The 21,142-nt window shown below is 47.5% G+C and overlaps 2 protein-coding genes across 47 annotated transcripts in view; both read left to right on the top strand.

Moving 5' to 3' along the window:
* MBD1 (methyl-CpG binding domain protein 1) lies at positions 1-18,319 on the top strand. Of its 46 annotated transcripts, none has more exons than XM_019721618.2 (17): positions 9-201; positions 1,399-1,533; positions 4,732-4,846; positions 4,945-5,111; positions 5,198-5,280; positions 5,452-5,492; positions 5,872-6,018; positions 6,117-6,245; positions 6,426-6,500; positions 6,622-6,738; positions 6,821-6,889; positions 7,491-7,658; positions 7,992-8,291; positions 8,385-8,522; positions 8,850-8,975; positions 9,062-9,123; positions 11,598-12,093. In XM_019721618.2, the coding sequence occupies exons 2-17, from the start codon at positions 1,424-1,426 to the stop codon at positions 11,635-11,637; spliced, it is 1,887 nt and encodes a 628-aa protein (XP_019577177.1). In that variant the 5' UTR covers positions 9-201; positions 1,399-1,423; the 3' UTR covers positions 11,638-12,093. The 46 variants fall into 46 exon arrangements, with proteins under 46 accessions (XP_074196096.1, XP_019577086.1, XP_019577177.1 ...); XM_074339973.1 differs by lacking the exon at positions 11,598-12,093 and adding an exon at positions 13,344-14,281 and having other exon boundaries at positions 44-201; positions 8,430-8,522; XM_019721595.2 differs by lacking the exon at positions 11,598-12,093 and adding an exon at positions 15,090-18,319 and having other exon boundaries at positions 50-201.
* CFAP53 (cilia and flagella associated protein 53) overlaps positions 16,376-21,142 on the top strand; it is a 26,773-nt gene continuing 22,006 nt past the window's right edge. The window contains exons 1-2 of the mRNA XM_019721721.2: positions 16,376-16,509; positions 20,428-20,657. Of these exons, the coding sequence (XP_019577280.2) occupies positions 16,441-16,509; positions 20,428-20,657 (299 nt within the window). The 5' untranslated portion in view covers positions 16,376-16,440. The remainder of the gene's footprint in view (positions 16,510-20,427; positions 20,658-21,142) is intronic.

Genomic DNA, 21,142 nt, shown 5'->3' on the forward strand with positions numbered 1-21,142 from the left:
CTGGGAGCGGAACCCGATAGGCGGGCCCCGGATTTCCGGTGTCGGGGGCAACGAACGGCCGCGGCGGCGACAGCTACCGTTTCAGAGGAAGCTGCAGCAGAAGAGGAAGAGGAGCAGAGCCAGGCGGGGGGTACAGGCGGGACCCTCGTCATGGGTCCGCAGATCTAGAGCGGCGGAAGCTACCGGCCCGAAGCCGAGCTGGTGAGACAGTCGTGGGGGTGGAAGTAGAGAGCGCTCAGGCGGAGGATGGGGAAGAATTGAGTCCCAGAACACTGGCGGAGCGGGCCCTCGGGCCGATGAGTGGGAGGAATGGCGGCGTCGGAATATTGAAGGGGAGGAATGGGTAGATTTTAGACGGAGGACGGAGAGAAATGGGGCTCAGAACGCTGACAGTGGAAGTGTCGGGATCCTGGACGAAGACGGAGAGGAGTGGGGGAGGATCCGAGCGCTCAGGGGAGACATCGGGGCCTTTCAAGTTAAGGAGAGAAATAGGTGTTCAGAACCCTGAGGGGAAGAAATGAGGTGCCCTCAGGCTGATGACGGGGAGAAATAGGGGCATTGGGATGCTGAAAGGGAGGAACGGGTCTGTTATGGGGACGAGGAGAAATGGGTCTGAACACTGACAGGGGAAACAAGGGGGGAGGATATTAGCTGAGGAACAGAAGGAATGAGGGGCTATTTAGGTCAGGGATATGGAGGAGTTGGGGACTCTGGCAGAGGACACAGAGGAAACCGATGTAGTAACGCAGAGATAGCAGGATAAAAGGACATCAGACAGGGAAGGAATGGGAGGGTTAAAAGGCCGAAAGAGAGAAATTAGGGACTCCTGGGTCAAGGAAGGGAGTGAATGGGAATGAGAATACTGACAGAGTGCCGGGACCTCAGTCTGAGAATGTGTGGAATGGGAGCCTCTTGGCCTGAGGATGGGAGGGACGAGGCCTCTCAGGCTGAGGATGGGGAGTATGAAGGTCTTAGGGACAAAGGAGAGGAGTAGAGGCCCAATAGGTGACAGACAGAGAATGTCTCGTGGGCCAAGGACAGCGAGGATGAAGGGAAAGAGTGAGAGCCTCCTAGGTTGTCATTGGGCAGAAATGATGGCCTCTCAGGCTGAGGATGGGGGAGGAACAGGATCAGGACACTGCGCGTGAGGAATGAGGACCCTTGGGTTGAGGACGGGGCTATCAGGTCACGAGGGTGAGGAGTGTCAAGCTCCTGGGCCTGGGACAGGGAAGAGTTGGGTGGGAATGGGGGTTTTCTCTTTCTTATGTTGGCCAATTGCCTTTGGCAGGTCCCAGGTCTTGGGCAAGTATTAATAGATACCAGTGGTTTGTGTGGCCTGAGGCATAACATGTCACCTCCTAGAGCTTCAGTTTCTCCCATTGCCCCTCCATGTTTCAGGCTGCTGCTCCTTCCGGTGTTCCCCATGGCTGAGGAGTGGCTGGACTGCCCAGCCCTGGGCCCTGGCTGGAAGCGCCGGGAGGTTTTCCGCAAGTCAGGTGCCACCTGTGGACGCTCAGACACCTATTACCAGAGGTACTGGGTGGGTTGTGGACAGTCAGGCAGGGCTGAGCCTGGTTAGGGGTGTGGTTAAATTGATGGGTGGAGCTAAAATTATGCATATATAGTCGATTCTCATTACTTGCAGATTCTGTATTTGCAAATTTGCCTACTCACTAAAATCTGTTTGTATCCCCAAAGTCATTCCTCAGCTGTGTTTTCATAGTCATTCATGGACATGCACAGAACAGCAAAAAAAATTTAAGTCGCCTGGTGCACGCACGCCCAGCTTAGGTTGAACGAAGTGTTGTGTTATTTCAGCACTTGTACTGTAAACAAGTCCTTTTCATGGTTTACTTAGTACCAATCTTTTTGAGTTTTTGTGCTTTTTGTTGCTGATTTTGCTGTTTACAATGGTCCTAAAACTTAGTGCTGCAGTGCTATCTAGTGTTCTAAAGTACAAGAAGTCTGATGTGCCATAAGAAGAAAATACATGTTAAATACGCGTCAGCTTCATTCAGGTATGAGTTGTCCTCTTGGCTGAGTTCAGTGTTAATGAATCAAAAAATATGGTACATCTAGAAAAGAAAGAGGACACTTTTCAATTTGTATGGGAGTCTCCTCCAGAAAGTGCTAAAGCATCATCTGTAGTACGTGATGAAGCTAAGGAAAAGGTGGGAAAGTGGCTAAATTCATGGAGCCATGAAATGATGAACAAATACAAAGTGTAGTGGACAGCACTGTGAGTCCTGAAATCCAAGGACATTGATGGTCATGTCTTACCCAGGGTTAAGAAAATGTTAAACCGATTACTGCTAGTGCTGGCTGTCTTACAGGTTTCAAAAGGTGATAACGTTGTTAAAAATGTGAAATTTTCTTGCAAGGCAGGTTCTGCAAATCAAGAGTGCTGAAGATTTTTTAAAAATACCTGCGAAGTGCTACATGGGAAAAGGGTTGGGTAGAAGAGTAGATTTTCAGTGCTGGCTTGTTTTATAAGGACGTTGGCAAAGAAATCTGTATAATGCAGATGGCCTGCAAAGCTTCTGGCTTTAAATCAGTCAAAGCCGTGCAGTTCATTATTTGTAAGAAGAAGATATTAAATAGGGTGTCCTTTAAACAGAAACACACAAAAAACAATGTTACATAGGATTAGTTTACAAGAATGTTGTGAGTAGAGGCTTGTAGGAACCTAACCTGTAGTTCCACAAGGAACAGTGGTTCTGTATTCACTAATTCAGGGTTCCAGATGACTTTATAGAACATAACTACGATAAATAATGGAATTCAACTATAAATACACAAACATACGTGTTTATAAACAATTTACACTTAAGGACTTAAGTTATTTTAAGATGTATTAGTGAGGGAGGGGATGGGGAAGAAGGTGAAGGGATTAGAAAGAGCAAATTAGTAGACACAATATAGTCATGGGGATATGAAATACAGTATGGGGAATATAATCAACAATGTTGTAAAGATTATGTAAGGTGCCAGATGGGCACTGGACATATCAAGGGGATCACTTCATACTGTAGATGCCTGATCAATGTGATGTACAAGTAAAGCTAAAGTAGGATAATATTGTATGTAAACTGTACGTGTGTGTGTGTGTGTATATATATATATATATATAGATAGATAGATAGATATACATGAGGTGGAGAATAGCATAAGGAAGATAGTCAATGGTGTTATAACAGTTATATAAGATGTCAGGGGTTGCTGTTCCATCCCCGCATGGGCCACTGTGAGCTGCGCCCTCCTTTAAAAAAAAAAAAAAGATGTCAAAGGAGTAGTAGCTTGTGGAGGGGGCTTATCACTTTGTGAGGAGTGTAAATGTCTAACTATTACGTTGCTTTGTACACCTGAAATTAATAATAAAAAAAAGATATACTAGTGATATACTAGTTATTAAATTTTCTACACTCTTCATGATTTTTTTTTTGTGTCTAAGTTGCTGTTTTCCTGGAGGAATATAATAACATTACAAATACAATTACATTTATATTTAGTTGTACATTTATTCACATATTTACAACTTGTATAAACGTTCAACATTTATAAATGTAAGTGCAATTATCAAGAATTGTAGAGAATCTGAGATTTTTACCCTACTTAGGTTGAGATAACAAGTGTCAGTTTAGTGGATGCTGGTAGGAGATACGAGATTCCTGGGTCAGGGATGAAAGACAATTTATTACTCATAGCAATAACAGTATCCAGAATATCATAATTTTTGTGTGGGTTCCCAGAATGCCAATTCCCACAGGGTCACATGAAGAGGGCTAACTAGCATACCTGTCCCTGTAACTGGGTTGTATTGTGGGAAAGGAACCCCGAGCTTAAGGAATCCAGTCTATAATGTTAGGACAGTAAGGATGTTTTCCCTTTTCTCTGGAAGGAGACCCTTTCTCTTAACTTCTAGGGTTGTTTGCTGTATAAACATCTTTGAAAAAATAGTAGCAAAGGACATTCATTGCTTCTCTTGCAAGACATGCAGAAGTACCGTGTTTCCCTGAAAATAAAACCTGCCATACCATCAGCTCTAATGCCTCTTTTGGAGCAAAAATTAATATAAGACTAGATGTTATATTATATTATATTATGTGATATTATACACCCGGTCTTATGTTAAAATAAGACTGGGTCTTATATTAATTTTTGCTCCAAAAGATGCATTAGAGCTGATGGTCCGGCTAGGTCTTATTTTCAGGAAACACGGTACAAGGGATCTGTGGAGTATTGTCTCGACATTAGTTACTTATACTTTATTTTGTATGTAGTTACGATTATTTGATTATACATTTGTTTCTTTGTATGTTTATATGTACATTTTTATATGTATGTTTTTAAACACTTGTTTCTTACGTAAGTTTTCTTGTTTGTATATTTAGCATGCAAAATTGACATATATACATGTTATTTAATATATTTGTGTTTATTTTCACTGATACAGAATACCATTAGTAATATGTGTTATAAGCACAGACATATTCATTTACACTTATGTTATTTATTAACGTTTGTATACTTGCTGGCATTTATACATCTTAAATTTTTTTGCTATTCATGGTTAGTTGGGGTAGGGCCTGGTCAGAGCTCGCAGGCCTATCCCAGGCTATCTCCTATATTCCACCAGCCCTGCAGGCCTGTTTGCTAACCCAGTGGGGAGGTTGTGTGGGTGGAGAGGCAATGGCACCACTTGGGTACCAACCCATCCTGGCCCACCCCTAGCCCCACAGGAGACAGGATCCGAAGCAAAGTTGAGCTGACCCGATACCTGGGCCCTGCGTGCGACCTCACTCTCTTCGACTTCAAACAAGGCATCCTTTGCTATCCAGCCCCCAAGGTACTACACAATGTGGGGTACATGGGTGTAGGGGTGGCTGAGCCACCCAACTCCCTCCCACTGACCTACATTCTTTCTGCCCTTGCTCTCATCTCCAGGCCCGGTCCTTGCCTGTCCCCAGCAAGAAGCGGAAGAAGCCTTCGAGGCCAGTCAAGGCTCCGAAATGTCAGGTTGGATCCCAAAAAAGTGAGGACAAGAAGGAGGCCCCAAGAGTTGAGACCAAGGCTGACACGGACACAGCCCCGGCTTCTCTCCCTGCGCCTGGGTGAGTGTTGGCTTAGAGTTGACCAAGCGGGTGAGGATTGTGGGTGGGGGTACACTCAGGGACTACACCCATGTTTCCAATCCCAGGTACTGTGAGAACTGTGGAATCAGCTTCTCAGGAGATGGTACCCGAAGGCAGCGGCTCAAGACGTTGTGCAAGGACTGCCGAGGTGAGTGGCTCCCAGGGCACGGGTGGTAGGAGCCGGAGCAGGCCGGTGTCCGACGAGGACATTGGTGGAGGGCTCGAGGTCGAATGATGGCTGTCGGGGCAGAGGTGGTGGATGAGGTCGGCATCTGACGTTCCCTTTTCCACTTCTCTTCTTACCTCTCCTTCCACCCAGCACAGAGAATTGCTTTCAACCGGGAGCAGAGGATGTTTAAGGTAAGCACGACCTGCCTCTTCTTCACAGGTGTGCGGTGGCAGCCGGATGTGATGGTGGCTAGGGGAGGGTCTGACGGAACGGTGATGGATCCATAGGGCGTCAGAGGCGTTTTGCAGGGAACTGGCCGCGATCAGGAGACAGTAATAGGAGTTAATGGGGTGTTAGGAGACACAGAGGTGAGGTTAACAGTGGACCATAGACATTGTGAAGTCCTCAGTGATGGTGGCTGACCAGTAATTATCAGATACAGCGATGAGGCAAATGGGGTACTGGCAGACATGGTGACGGAAGCTAATGTAGGGTCAGCAGGCACTTGAGGGGCTGTGCTCCTAGAGTTACTGCTTGGGCCTGTGACCTTGCCTCACCCCTTCCTGGCAGCGTGTGGGCTGCGGGGAGTGTGCAGCCTGCCAGGTCACGGAGGACTGCGGGGCCTGCTCCACCTGCCTTCTGCAGCTGCCCCATGATGTGGCCTCGGGGCTGTTCTGCAAATGTGAGCAGAGACGGTGCCTCCGGATCGTGGAAAAGGTGAGTTGGGCAGGTGGAGTGGGCCCAAGGCTCACCTGGCCTCTGGCCCTCATAGCCCTGGCCCCGTGCATCATGCCTCTGCCCCTCACCCCTCACAGAGCCGAGGGTGTGGAGTGTGCCGGGGCTGTCAGACCCGAGAGGACTGTGGCCATTGCCGAGTCTGCCTCCGCCCTCCCCGCCCTGGTCTTAGGCGCCAGTGGAGGTGCGTCCAGCGGCGCTGCCTACGGGTGAGTTAGGCTGGAGGGGCCAGTGCTGGTGGGGCCAGGGCTGGGACAGAGCTTATTCTGCTATTAAACTTGTTGCTGCTGCTGCTTCCTCCCAACTTGGCCTTGCCCACCTCATGTCTTCTTTTCTCCCCGACCCAACGCTCACCTCTCTGGCCTCACCTACCTGCCCCTGTCTGCCAGCACCTTGCCCATCGCCTCCGTCGCCACCATCAGCGATGTCAACGACGCCCTCCCTTAGCTGTGGCTCCCCCTGCTGTGAGTGCCCCGTCCCATACTCTGCCTCTCTGTCCCACGCATGCTTTCTGCACTCCTGGGCGGGGAGGGCTCTGTGTCTGCCTGATGCGACCAAGCCTAAACTACTCTTGGTTTCTCCTAGGGTAAACGTAGCCGCCGCAGGGGAGGCTGCGACTCCAAGTTGACTGCCCGGTGGCGTCCCCGAACCCAGACTCTGCCTCCACTTCCCCCATCGCAGCCTCCAGAGTCCCCAGAGCTGGTGAGGCCCTAGTGGGCAGGGGGAAGGCACAACCCTTACCTTACCCAGTACCTACCCTGACCCACCCCATTTGCCTCTGCAGCACCCCAGAGCCCTGGCCCCCTCGCCACCTGCCGAGTTCATCTATTACTGTGTAGACGAGGACGAGCTAGTGAGTGGCCCCATCATACCTGGACTATCTAGACTCTCCCAGGGCACTTGGTTAAGCCCAAAGAGGCAGATCCTGCAACGGGCCTAATAGGGGAACAGCAAGGCACAGTAGTGGGTGCTAGTATGGAATAAGCAGACAATGGGGGAGGGACTAATACTGGATCAACAGGTGCGCTGACAGTACCTAATGTCACATGAACTGACACTGGTGGGGCTAAAAGGAAAAGCTGGCACCGTGACCGGAGTTGACATAGGATGAGTAGACACAGCAGGTGTGGTGATGGGAGCTGATAGAGGGTCAACAAGATGCTGCTGGAGGCGGGGTGGGGGGGTGGGGGGGCGGGGTTAGACATTGTCTTGGGAGCCAGTGGGGGACTAGCAGATAGTGATGGACACTGTTGAAGCAGCCACAACCCTAACAGTATCGAGGGCCCTCCAGTGCCGTGACAGTACCTGATGTGGGACTAGCAGACGGTGAGGCTAGTGGGAGTCAGGCTAAGACTAGGGTGTAGCCAGTTTCCTCTGATGGGGCTAGTGGAGGAGCAGCGGACCGGCGCTGTAATAGTCCTAGTGACAGCACCCCCATTCTCCTTGTCCCCCAGCAGCCCTACACAAACCGCCGGCAGAATCGTAAGTGTGGGGCCTGTGCAGCCTGCCTGCGGCGGATGGACTGTGGCCACTGTGACTTCTGCTGTGACAAGCCCAAATTCGGGGGCAGCAACCAGAAGCGCCAGAAGTGTCGTTGGCGCCAATGCCTGCAGTTTGCCATGGTGGGTGGGGCAGGAAGGATCAGTTGGGCGGGATAAGTTGGGCCAGGTCCCCCAGTGCCTGGGAGTGGTGGGCAGGCCTGGTAGGTGGGTGGGGCAGGCCAGTGGGTCTCCCACATGGTTTTGGCCAAGCATTAGCAGACATCATACTGAGGTAAATGAGGAATCTGGGTGGTATTGCTAACAGGTGACTGGTAGTCTCCGTGATGAGGAACTCGTATAGAAGCAGATTCTGTGCTGGTAGTAATGGGGGATCAGCAGACATGTCGATCAGGGCAGGATGGTGTGGTTGGGGCATTGCACCAGGTGGCCATGACATTCAGCCTTTCCTTACAGAAGCGTCTGCTGCCCAGTGTCTGGGCAGGGTCTGAGGATGGGGCAGGGCCGCCCCCAACTTACCCTCGTCGAAAGAGGCCTGGCTCAACTCGACGGCCCCTCCTGGGCCATACCCTGAAGCCCCCGTTGGCTGTGTCCACAGCCCCACCAGAACATGTCCAGACTCCAATGAAGCAGGAAGCTGGCGGTGGTTTTGTGTTGCCCCCACCTGGCACTGACCTTGTGTTTTTACGGGAGGGTGCAAGCAGTCCTGTGCAGGTACCTGGACCTGCCCCAGCTTCCACAGAAGCCCTGTTGCAGGTGAGGACCCCATCTTATCCTGCCCTTCTCAGCCATACCCAGCCTTGTGCCAGAAAGCTGGGACCAAGTCTACTGCAATCCTCCTTCACACAGGAGGCGCAGTGCCCTGGCCTGAGTTGGGTTGTGGCCTTACCCCAGGTGAAGCAAGAGAAGGTGGATGCCCAGGAAGAATGGACACCGGGCACAGCCATCCTGACTTCTCCCGTATTGCTGCCTGGCTGCCCCAGCAAGGTGGGGGTCAGTGATGGGTGATCTGTGAGCAGAGTGATGGTGAGCCAAGATGGTGGTCCTTTGAGCAGAGCAATAGGCGTGCTGATTGCAGCCTCTCCACAGAATTATCCCACCTTCCCCAGGCAGCTAGCTTTGCCTGCATTGCTGCCCAGCTAACAGAAAAATGGAAACCTGTGAGGAATGGGAAAGGTTTGTAGACAAACAGTTTTTCTGTGCTGAAGTGTGACAAGTGGGATTTGTCAGCACAGTGACAGGTTGGCTAATAGAGACCCTTTCCTCGGGCCAACCCTGCCTTTCTGACTGTTGCCCGTTTCCCACCTTCCTCAGGCATTAGACCCAGGCCTGCCACTTGTGAAGCAAGAGCCACCTGACCCTGAGGAGGAGAAGAGCAAGGATGACTCAGCCTCTGATTCGGCCCCAGAGGAGGAGGCAGCAGGGGTTGGCACGCCAGTGGTCAGTGCTGGGGGACACATCACCCTGCCCTGACCCTGCTTTAGCCCCACCAGTCATGTTGACCCATAATGTTAATTCTTCCCCAGATCACGGAGATTTTCAGCCTGGGTGGAACCCGCCTCCGGGACACAGCAGTCTGGTTGCCAAGGTGTGCCCCACACAGTGAGGGGTGGAGGTGGGGTGGGTGCCGGTCAGACGTGGGCCCTGAATTTTGAAAGGACAGCCAGCAGTTTGGCGTGCTGTAGTAGGAGGTGAGGCCCCACAGCACTGCGCTGATAGTGGTCAGTGGGGAGGTCTGTGGAGGACCCAGAGGTTCCCTGAGGTCCAGGTCAGGGCTCCCTGGTAGGGAGCTGAAAGGGGGCCGGCGGGGGGTGGAGTCCAGGGAGAGCACTCCGTGCAGTGTGGTGAGATGAGGAAGAGAAAGGAAGGAAACCTGGTGCCCATCTCCCTAAGAAAAACCAGCAGGGGTCAGAATTAACATTCAAATTCTTACTCAAAGAATCATCTTTTGGGGACTTTAATACATTTGGAGTCTCCAAGAGATGACCAGGTGGGCTGGGCAGTGGCGGATGGGCAGGAGCTCTGAGTCCTGAGATGGCTCTGTGATCTCGGGCCACATGCAACTCTGTGGTCTTGGTCTAGTCCTGTACCTTCTGGAGTATCCTCTGTGGAGGGGGTTACGCTGTTTTTCTTGAGCCTTTTGAGAGGTTATTAACAGTTTCAGCTGCTGTGCAGAACTGTCCATGTAGGCTTGGCAATAGGATGAAGGATAGGTGCCTGTGAGGACTGGGATGGTGGGAGGAGGACAGGGAAATGCTGCTTCGTGCAGGACGTTGACAAGCCCTACAGAGCCCTAGACAGGCAACAGAAACTACTGGCTGCAGTACCTGGGTTCCTTTGTTCCTGCAGACTAACTTCTGTAGGCCAGAAACTCCTCCATCTGTATTTGGGCGATTACAGAGGGATGAGCTCTGGCAACTAAGGTCGCGAACTTATCCTAGAAAAAGTGCTACATACCTTATTGCTGAATATCACTACGGTCACCTTCGAAGTACTCCCCTTGGGAAGCTATGCACCGACGCCAGTTCCTAGTCCACCCTTCAAAGCAATTTTGGAACTTTTTTCTGGAATGGCCATCAGAGCTGTGGTTGTATTACCCTTGATGTCCTGAATGTCATGAAAATGTCTTCCTTTCAGTATTTCCTTTATCTTTGGGTAAAGAAAGAAGTCATTGGGGGCCAGGTCAGGTGAGTAGGGAGGGTGTTCCAATATATAGTGATTTGTTTACTGGCTAAAAACTCCCTCACAGACAGTGCCGTGTGAGCTGGTGCATTGTCGTGATGCAAGAGCCATGAATTGTTGGTGAAAAGTTCAGGTCAATTTCATCTAACTTTTTCATGCAGCCTTTTCAGCACTTCCAAATTATAAACTCGGTTAACTTTTTGTCCAGTTGGTACAAAGTCATGATGAAAAATCCCTCTGATATCAAAAAAGGTTAGCAACATTGTTTGGACTCTTGATTTGGACCGACAGAACATTTTTGGTCATGGAAAATTGGCTGACTTCCATTGCGCACTTTGACGATTTGTTTCAGGGTCGTATTGGTACACCCGTGTTTCATCACCAGTGATAACACGGCCCAAAACATCGTCTTGTCTCTCAAAAAGGTCTTGGCAAACTTCGACTCTCCTTTGCTTTTGTTCATTGGTGAACTCCTTTGGGACCATTTTTGCACACACCTTTCTCATGCCACGATTTTCAGTTAAGATTTTCCTACCTGTTCTCTATCGATGTTTGCTTCGTCTGCTATGCTTTTCACAGTCAGCGGATAATTGTGATGCACAATTCAATGAACTTTTGCAATGTTTTCGTCAGTTCTGCTCGTTACTGGCTGCCCTGACCTCTCTTCATCATGATGCGTTCTCTCCCCTCAGGAAAACGTTTAATCCATTTGTACACTGCTGTTTCCTTCATGGCATTCTCCCCATAAACTAGGACTAACATGTCCCTGATTTCACTTCCACCTTTGACAAGTTTAACAAGAAATTTAATGTTTGTTTGTAGCTCTGATATAAGCTCACACACTTTTTCACGACGACACCCAAAAACATGCAACCACAATAGTGAGCTCCATTCAGCAAGACACCGCCACACATCAACAAGAACACAGCTGTGAGACACAGATATCCCAAGGTTATGAAACCTTACCGAGCTGTTTGTACAATGCTGCCATTTTTAGCAAGGTTGCAAGTTCGCGAACTTAATTGTCAGACCTCATACTGATTGAATCTGTGCTGGATACACTGCAGTGTGGGAAATACAGTGGTGAATACAATGACTGTAGAAGGTTTATCCTTCAGGAGACACAGGTTTCCTGCCTTCAGGGAGCTTAAAATCTAAGTAGGGAGTCAACTTCCCCATGTACGAGAAATCATTACATATAGCAGAAGGTAATGATGTGCTATGTTGTTTGTAATGGAAGATTTTAGAAGAGAGAAGAGAGAAGAAATAGTTAAGGGGAAATGGATGGCCGACACAAAATAGTAGGAAATGGTTTTGTGATGCTCCATTTTGCACGTAGCAAACCTCATTCAACATACAGAACTGCTCCCTCTTCCCTAGGTCCAAGGACCTTAAAAAACCTGGAACTAGAAACCAGTAGACTGGAGGCTTCTGCAGACTAGGATTCAAGGTGATACATAGAGACCGGCTCTATGAGAGACAACACTGATGTGCTCAGGCTGGACCAGAGAGCGATGGCCAGGGCTTGTGTAGGAGTCGTAGGAACTGGAAAAACCTACGACCAAACCAGAGCGCCAGGCCTGTTGAGTACTTGGAGCTTATAGATGAAGTAAGCAGAAAGGGAGAGAGAGGAGGAAGCTGGTGTCTTCTCCAACTGGTGCAAATCTCAGAAGCCTGAGTGTGATAAGAAGTTTGGATGTTAGGGGTGGAAGAGCTGGGCTTGGGGCTGGGGCTAGAACTAGAGCCGCCACAAATAACCTAAACAAGCCATCTTCTTAAATAGTAAATGGCTTTTGGGTGAGACCTGGCAGTGTCTCTAAGTAACTGGGAGACAGCAATTGAAAATGTAACGTGAATAAAGAAGGAAAGGAACTGCTGTTTGGTGAGTTCTTCCTATGGATACAGTTTATTCCTCTAAACAGTCCTTTTAGGAAGATACTGAGTTTGCCCATTTTGCAGATGGGAAAACTGATTCAAATAACTTGTCCAGTGTCAAACAGCTAGTATTGATAGAGCCGAGAATCAAACCCAGGTTGTAAAAGCCTTGTTCTTTAAGCCACTAACCTGTAAACTGTAGTCCTATATTCAGTAATGTGTAATAATACAGTAACAGAAGTTTCCAGTGACCCTGAAAACAAGATAGATTAAGTCTTATAACAAATCCCTTACACTGTTGCCTCTAGCATGGCTTAAGGAGTACCAGGGCTGTGTGGGCGGGGTCACCGTGTCAGAGCATCTGTGTATCCAGATACTGGGTTCTTTCCAGGCCTCGGATGTTACATAGGATTCCTCAGACCCTAAAGGTCGTCCTTCCCAACTAGTCATGTTTTTTGCTTGTTTACCTCATTCTTCCTCCTCCGCCAAAGCAGTCTTTAGACATAAAGCTCCCAGCCTGGCTCATCTTCCCTGACAACTTGTGTCCCCTGACCCTTGATGACCTTTGTGCTTGGTTTCTGTTCTCAACCCTGTTGACTAGGAGTCTTGAGTTCCTGCTTCAAGGCCTGTCAAAGGGCCAGTCTTGGCTCACCGTCTCACTTTCCAGTTCTTTGCATCGTGCTAAAAGTGATTAGACTTGGGATCCATTGCTTAGCCAGCCTTACAGGGCTGGGACTAAGTGTGTGCCTCCTTAAATTTTGTAGCCTATGTGCCTCCCTTGCTTTACTCCAGTTCCCAGCCCTGCAATTTGACATAATTCAGATGTAGATTAGCCATTTCTCTACTGTAACTCATGATACAGCCCCCTGCCCCCCTCCTCTGCCCCTTGCTTTGCTTCATCCTACCTACTTCATCCAGAGTTGACCGGATAATTTTCTGCTATTGTTTTTGCTCCCCCCAAGATCCAACTACCCAACCCTAGTATTCCGATAATTTTTACAATGAAATTTATTTGATTGGTATTCTGACTCATGAGATAAGAGTCTGGTTACCATGTGTATCAGGATACAATTAGAAAAGCAGCACCACTAATATAAAGATTTGTGTATATATATATATTTATACGTGTATATGTATATTATTTAAGGAGTTTATTATAGGGATTTGATCATATGCAATTGTGGGAGCTGGTTAAACAGTCTCTGTAAGGCTGTTGTCTTTGCATCTAATGCTGGAGCTTGAAGTCTACAGGGCAGGCAGTCGGGAAAGGAAGATGGATGTAAAGTGTGGGAGACCGAGGACACATTGGCGCCCGCAAGCACCAGCCGGAATCCCCGAGGATGGCCTGGAACCCATGTCAGTCGCACGCCACCTCCAGCTTCGATGATGTGGGTGTCCTGCAGGCGAAGCTGGTGCCGTTCATCACGGAGTTAAATAGGCATCTGGCCTGGGAATCAAAAGCTGCAGGAAGATCCCGGGGAAGGTGGCACGGTTGCAGGCATGGCTTGCCCCACACCAAGGCGGCGAGCCAGCAGATAGATGACCACGTGTGAACTGTAACAGTGCCTGGTGCCCCTGCACCACCCTTCCAAGTGTAAAAACTGCTGCTGCTTCACTTCTGCCCTCCAACTATTATGTAAAATGTTTCCTGTGGCCCAACCGGAAGCATATGGGGAAGGGAGTCCTGGGAAACAGACTCGTCAAGGTGACAGTACAAAAGTACAAAACCACTCTGCCATGAATCCGCTTCCAAGGATCTCTCTATTCACGTGAGGATAACTTGATAAAGCCACATTGCTGGAAATGCAAAGCTGAAGACCATGGGTTTCATGGTGACTCCAGCAAGTACAGAAATTGTGTCAAGCCCACTCATTAAAACATTGATCTTGGCTCTTTTTGGTCATTCAAGTACTGAGCACCTGGCCCATAGTAGACACTGAACTTAATACTGGGATACAGAAATGAGAAAGATATAGTCCATGCAGTTTTATTAAATACATCAATATGTACTACAAATGGTGAATGGATTTCCAACTCTATCATGGAATTTAATGGTGAAAATACAGAATTCAGGGAACTATCTGGAGGACAGCCCTTGTGTGAACCTTGCTGGGGCACGATAGGAATTGGAAATAATATAAATAGTTTCTGTCTCTAAGCTGTTCTATTTTAAAATTATTTTTAAATGATTTATTGTCCCATTTACTGATTCATATATTTAGTGTTGCTTTGGGGAATGTAATGATGGTAAGAGTGTTGACTGCATCTGAGAAAGTGGGATAGTGGGTGGCAAGACAAAGGTCAGGTTCTGTCCAGCAACCGTGGGCAAATCACCTAAGGCCTCCGACGGGGCAGGGGTTGGGGGGGGCGCGGGTTGGCCTCCGTCTGGCTGAAGGCCCAGGTTCACCGAGCGCGGAGCCCGGCCCCTCCGCCCTCGGAATAGGCCCACCAGAGGGCGCCGGGGGTCATCCCGCCTGGGCTTGGGGGACAGCCCCTCACCCCTGGCCTGGGCGGTCCAGGGGCGTGGTTGCAAGGTTTCCAGATGTCTGTTCCTGTGCGGCCCGAAGGGAAGTCGACTCCCCTTCACAAAGTGGTAAAACAGGCCAAACCTAGCGGGAGTTAAATTACGGAGCTCTCCCAGAGAGGGCGCGGAACCACGAGCTCTGGACTGACGCAGGACAGCCGGGTTTCCCCTCACAAGGGACGGTTTCCCCCGTCACCAAAACTCATTTCGACAGGACCCTCCAGGCTGTATGACCTCGGGGATGCCCTACTGGTGCCCCTTAATCTCAGCTGCTTCTCCCAAACCTCCGCGCCTGCTTGAGGGCGTTTTCATTGCCTCCTTTCCTCCTCAAGGGTGTGGTGTCGGGTGGTTCCACCCAGACCAACCGGTAGGCCAGGCACCCGTGGGACGTGGAGATCAAGGAAACGCCCTCGGGACTCTGTCCAGTGAACCGAGACCATCATCTAATTTCTTTCTTTCTTTCTTTGTTTCAGGCTACATAAACTCTTAGCAGTCAATGAAAATGAGTATTTTACTGAACTGCAGTTGAAAGAAGAAGCATTATAGGAGAAAAAAGACAATGAGAGCATTATTAAAAGATTATTAAAAGAGAAGAAAGAGACATTATTTTGTGGCTGAAAAGCTGATCCAGCAATTCAGGAAATGGAATCCAAAGCTAGAAACGTACCATATACAAAATCCGAAGTGGGTGGATTACAAATGATTAAGGAATGCTAATTTACAGTAAATTGCAGCCTTAAGATGGTGTGTACAATAGTTGTACTTTGGTTATTGTTACATGACAGTGACTGACTAGGTACTGATTTTCTTTCTGTGCTCTATACTATTGTTCTATGTCTGCCCCTAATTTAGAATGAGAGTACCAAAGTGTCATTCTTAATTGGCTTTTAGGTATTAACCACCAGTGTGCTCTCGGCTGAAAGTACCACTGTGGTCTCCATCAGTGCTGAGGGCCCCTTCTAAGTTCCCTGCCTGGAATCCAGATTCTCGGGCCCGATTACCTGCACTTTTGATCCCCGTGTCCTGTCCTGGTCCACTGTGACCCTTGACTCAGACTTGGTTTTTATTGTGCCCAGCCAGTCGTGTCACTGTACTACCAGCTCATCTGATCTGCCCCCATCCTAGGGTACCCTGAATCTAAGCCCTGGTTCCTGCCCTGTACAGTAAGGTTTTATTAATAATAGATTTATCATTACTGGTTGGGTAGGCAGACAAGGCAGTTAGGCTCTCTCAGCCTTGTCTTAGCTGTAATATAAGGATAACACCCGCTCTGCTGTTCTGTCAGCCCTATAAGATATTCATGGGGCCCAAACGTTTTATGTGTGAAAATACCTTGCAGATTACTGTAAAGAACTACACAAATACAAGGTGGTCCTGTGATTTGCATCATCAAGATTAACAGCGATGTCCACAAAATTGAACCTTCCACAAAATGTCCACTAACCTTTCTCATGTTTTTAGACTGATTACAGGATATAAATAGCAGTCAGTTGGAATGTAATTAGATCTTCGACTTCTGGTAAAGGAGGCTTTTTTCTGCTGTTCTGATGAACCCTAGAGAAAGGGGGCGAGGCCGGCCGGAGGCCTGGCCAAGGGCGGGGTGAAGACCGCGCAGACTCAGCTTCTCCCCTGCAAGAGGAAATCGCGAGTGCCGGCGTCTATGGTCACCATGGTAACGGGACCAACTTCCGCTCCACCCACCTGCCCATCGCCCTGCGAGGCGCTCCATGGCAACCAGACTTCTGCGTCGCGGAAGCTGGTCCGGCCGGTTGCCACGGTTGGGGAACCCCAGCGAACACCGCCCCCATCCCGAGGGGTTTGAAAATGTACAGCCAGCGGTTTGGCATCGTACAGCGGGAGGTTAAGGGTCCCACTCCCAAAGTGGTGATCGTGGTAAGCACAAGATGTGTGTGCGGGATCCTACCGCTTTCTGCATCCTCCCGCACTCCAGGCCTAGCTGAGCCCAACCTGGCCCCCAGCCCGGGCTCTCTCAGGGGAGCAGGTGCCTGACGCGGTGGGTTGGATTTTAGAGGAAGGAAGGATAAGATTGCTCATCTAGCTCCCGTACTCCATCCCTCCCCCACTCCCCAAATCCCTTGCGTCATTTATAATATGTAGATTCTTTATATGGAGAATCACCACTTGGGATCTTGTGGGTTTTCAGTCTCCGAGATACCTGAAAAGTTGTCGCCATGCGATGTGGAGTGTGTGTCACAAAAAGGGTGATCGGGCATGTAGCAGGAAGGAAATCTGGGGTCTGAGCTGGTGGTGATTAAGTTTAATGATCTTGGGCTGGTCCTGCACCCCTAGGAAAATTATCTGTGGAAGGCGGATTGGGCTGTGAAGTATGAGTGGTTATAGAGCCCCTCCTGTGCTAACTCAAGAAGTGTGCAAACTAACAAGTGTCCTTGTAGGCCTGGATGGAAATAGGATCGTTTGTGGCCTGTAAGGCTGGGCGAATGCTGCCTGCCGCAGAATTTGATTGGTCCTGCTCAGGACCTCAGACACTTGGTCCATGCACCTGGATTCCTTTGTATCTACAGGCTAGTCCACGTGTAATTAGCAATTACAGGGGTATTACTTGAGTACCTGCTGTGTGCACAGCACTGTGGGAGATAAAAGGGTGAATACAATGACCTTGGGAGGTTTACCCTTCAATGGAAGTCTGATCCCTGCCTTTGACTCGCGTATCATCTAATTGCAGAAACTACTCTCATGCATAAAACCATTAAAGGTTAACCATAGATAATGATGTGCTGTATTGTCTGTGATGGCACTTTATGGGAGAAAGGTCAGGGGTAATGAAGGATACACGTTTATGCTCCATGGTGCACATAGCAATTCTCAATTAATTTATAGACCTGCTCACTCTTCTCTAGATCCAAGGACTGTAGGGTCTGGGTCTGGAAATCAGTACACAGGAGGCTTCTACAGACTGTAGGAGTCAAGGTGGTAATTACAGATAGAGTTCACGAGGGACAGAAACTGATCTCCTTTGGGTTCAGTATCCAGACAGAGCTCAGGGGCTGGTGCCATTGGTCAGGTGCCATTATTTGTATTGGGAACCAGTATGGATTTCTATTCCACCAAATGACCACCAAACCAGAGAAGTAGGCCTATTTAATACTTTGAGCTTATAGAAGAATAAAAAGGAACAGGTCAGAGTCCGTGCATCTCGGATGTCAGTGTGATAAGAAGTGTAGATGTTCGAGATTGCAGAGTTGTGGTGGGAGAGGAATAATAAAAGCCACCAGAGATGAGACTTGGGTGCTAAACAACTCCTCCAGGAGGAAGCAATAAAAGATGTCACATCTGAAGGAATGGAGAAGCAAAACAAGCCGCTATTTGGTGAGTGCCTCCTAGAGACCCAGTTACTTCTCAAAATAGTTTTAGAAGGACATTTATTTTGATCATGGGTAGAGGGGTAGAGGTCAGAATCAAACCTAGGATGTAAGACATTGTTCTCTAAGACATTAACTGTAAACTGTAATGCTAGAAACGACAATTTGACATGTTACAGTAACAAAAGCCTTCAGTGACTTAAAATATAAGGTATTTATAAAATTCTTTGTTCTCCTGCCGTTAGCATGGTTTAGAGCTCAGTGTCCACACATGGCTTTTGAGCACTTGAAATATGCCTAGTCCCATGTTGAGATGATATGTTTGGATATATTGGTTAAATAAAATATATTACTAAAATTAATTTTCCCTGTTTCTTTTTGCTTTTTAAAACACAGCTACTAGAAAATGTGAAATTACAGATCTGTTTTACATTATATTTCTATTGAACAGTGCAGTTTTGACTAATGCCAAGACTGTGCCTGGATTGGCATCACCTTGTTAGACAACTCCAGGTCATACCTTACTCATCTAGAGACTGGGTCCTTCCTGACCACAGCGTCCTGCACAGGATGCCCCGAGCCTTACAGGGCTTCCTGAGCCCCGGGCTACTGCTACTGTGTCTCCACCTCTAACCCCATTCCCATCTTCAGTCAAAATGTACCTCAGAACCTGGTTCTTGCCCTGATGAGACAACCTTGTTGCTTGGTTCCTGTTCTCAGCCCATACGTCTAACAGGAGCCCGAGTTCCTGTGTTTATCCCGCCTAAGGTGCATTCTTGACCCTGCTCTGCTGTGTTGTCACTGAATTCATAAAATGCTATACATATTAGAGAAAAGTACTTTGTTAACTGGCTCCAGACTCTAATTTTGATAAAGATTAGCTACTTCCCATGATAGGACCCCAACATCATCATCTCTCCCCAACTCAGCCCTGCCTTATCTTGTTCTACTAAATCTAGGTAGTTACATGTGTAGCCTGAACCCTGGGTCTTTTTATTAAGCTATCTTTAAATGTCGGTTTTCTTTCCCCTGGTGACTCCTTTGCCAAGACCCAACCCTAGTGTTCTGGTAACCCTGACAGTGATGTTAAGTGTAAATGATCAGATTGTCTCTGCCATATGAGTTGAGTTTTGTTCCTATGAATCAGAACCCCAGACTCTCACTACTCACCGAAAGGTGACTTGATAAAACTGGCTGGAAATACAAAGCTGAAGACCATGGATTCCATGGTGGCCCTAGGAGGAGCAGAAATTGCAGCAAGCCCACCCAGAAACACTTTTTCATTCTTCTTTCCTTTCCTTCCCCTTCCCTCCATTTTGCCTCCTCTCCCCGCCAATCGAGACTCTGATAGTGGTAAGCGTTATGCTTGTAATACAGAAATGAAAAAGATATAGTCCATGTGATTTTATTAAATACCAATATGCATTCAAAATGGTGTATGCATTTCCAACTTCTTAGTAGATGTTCATATAAAACGAACATATTTACAGAATTTCAAGTTATCCAGAATGTCAGGATCACAATACTTGCATTCAACTTCTGGGCACAATAGAAATAGAAATAAAGTTCTACCTCTAGTTCTTATTTTTGTCCCCATATTTTCTCCTTCTATGCCTCCTCTCTCCCTCTCTTTCTTCTGTTCTTCTCACAACTCTTTTTATGTATATCCTATATACAGTTGACCCTTGAGCAACACGGGTTGGAATTGCCTGGGTCCACTGATACATGGATTTTTTCAATAAATGCCTGTACTGGTTTTATAGGCGGGAGTCCAGCGTTGCAGAGGGCCAACTGTATGCATGGACCTACACCGTTTTATACAGATGAGCATCTGCAGATTTTGGTATCTGGGGGGGCAGGTCCTGGAACCAATCATCTGCAGATACTGAAGAATAGCTTAATTTGGGGGGGAGTCAAAACTATACGTGGACTTTTGACTGCATAGGGGTTGGTGTTCCTAACCCTCCATGTTGTTCAAGGGTCAACTGTACTTAGATAGCAGCGTCTCTTAACTGAAAATATTTATGGTGGTAACTGTTGCTTACCCCTGAGAAACCATGGGATACTGGCTGGCAAGATAAAGGTTAGGAATTAGAAGACTTCTAATTCGTGTTCTATTCAGGTCTGCCCTAACTATTTGAAGCAGCTTGGGCAAATCACTTAATGTCTCTTGTGTGACTAGATCATCTTTAGAGTACCATTCAAATTTTTTACTTTAGAATTCTATGAACATTTGCTCCAACAGCACTTGAGAAATATTTGAGACTAATTTAATGCCATCTTAGGTATAGGCTCAAAGAATCAAACAGGTTACACCGTAGCCACTTAAGCTGTTTGCAGGTGTAGCAGGATGTGGTAGTGCCATATACCAGGTTTTATTTAGTATGAGTATTGGTGGAGGTCATGATTAATTGAAAATATGCTATTGATTTCAGCTCTATCATAAGTGATAGCTGTAATTTGTTTTCAGAGAGCCAAGCCTCCTCAAGGCCATGGGACTGAGAAACATCTGGAAAGAATCCGACGCAACTATCAGAAACATCATGCTGTTTTGGATTCCATTAAGTCAATGGAGCGGGAGCGCTTGAAAGTTGAGTGGCAACAGCACAATGACCGCAAGTTTATGGATAGTCTTGTGAAAGCAAGAGTCAAGGATGCCATGCAAGGGTTTATCATCAACACTGAAGAAAGACGCAATAAGTAAGGCTCACAGACCTGATGCCCAGACTGTGAAATAGTCTCTAAAACTTGAGACTGACCAATCAAAAATCAAGTGAATTTTAAGAGTAAGAATCGTGGCTGAGATATTCATATTCCTACCAAATCAATAGCTGTTGCTTATTTATATTTTACTTGTGATAAACCTGTATTATGATAGCAAAAGAATAATTGTTTCATATTTTGTTTCTTTAATTAAAATCTGCTCATTTTTCTTCTTTTGTTGAAGATATACATTTACACATCTCATCTGTATGTGATCAAATAAACTATGGCACAGGTCAGTCTTTTTATTGCTTTACATGGCAAGTCGTTTTATTTTATGGAAGACTGCAATGATCTCTTCCTTCTTACAACATTTATGACTAAGCATACTTCTGAAATCAAATTTAACAAAATAAAAATCAATTAGTAAAATGGTGCATGTGGCATTACAGTTTTTTGTTTTTTTTTTCCATTTTGTTTCA

This window comes from Rhinolophus sinicus, linkage group LG09, assembly GCF_036562045.2.
Source record: "Rhinolophus sinicus isolate RSC01 linkage group LG09, ASM3656204v1, whole genome shotgun sequence".
Lineage (NCBI taxonomy): Eukaryota > Metazoa > Chordata > Mammalia > Chiroptera > Rhinolophidae > Rhinolophus > Rhinolophus sinicus.

What these genes read in the sequence shown, in the direction of transcription:
- MBD1 (XM_019721527.2), top strand. Translation starts at nt 1,424, where the DNA reads ATGGCTGAGGAGTGGCTGGACTGCCCAGCCCTGGGCCCTGGCTGGAAG. An exon ending in TGCCTGGCTGCCCCAGCAAG is followed by an intron (nt 8,523 to 8,849) that starts GTGGGGGTCAGT and finishes CACCTTCCTCAG; the next exon opens with GCATTAGACCCAGGCCTGCC. An exon ending in ACAGCAGTCTGGTTGCCAAG is followed by an intron (nt 9,124 to 13,336) that starts GTGTGCCCCACA and finishes TGGAGCTTGAAG; the next exon opens with TCTACAGGGCAGGCAGTCGG.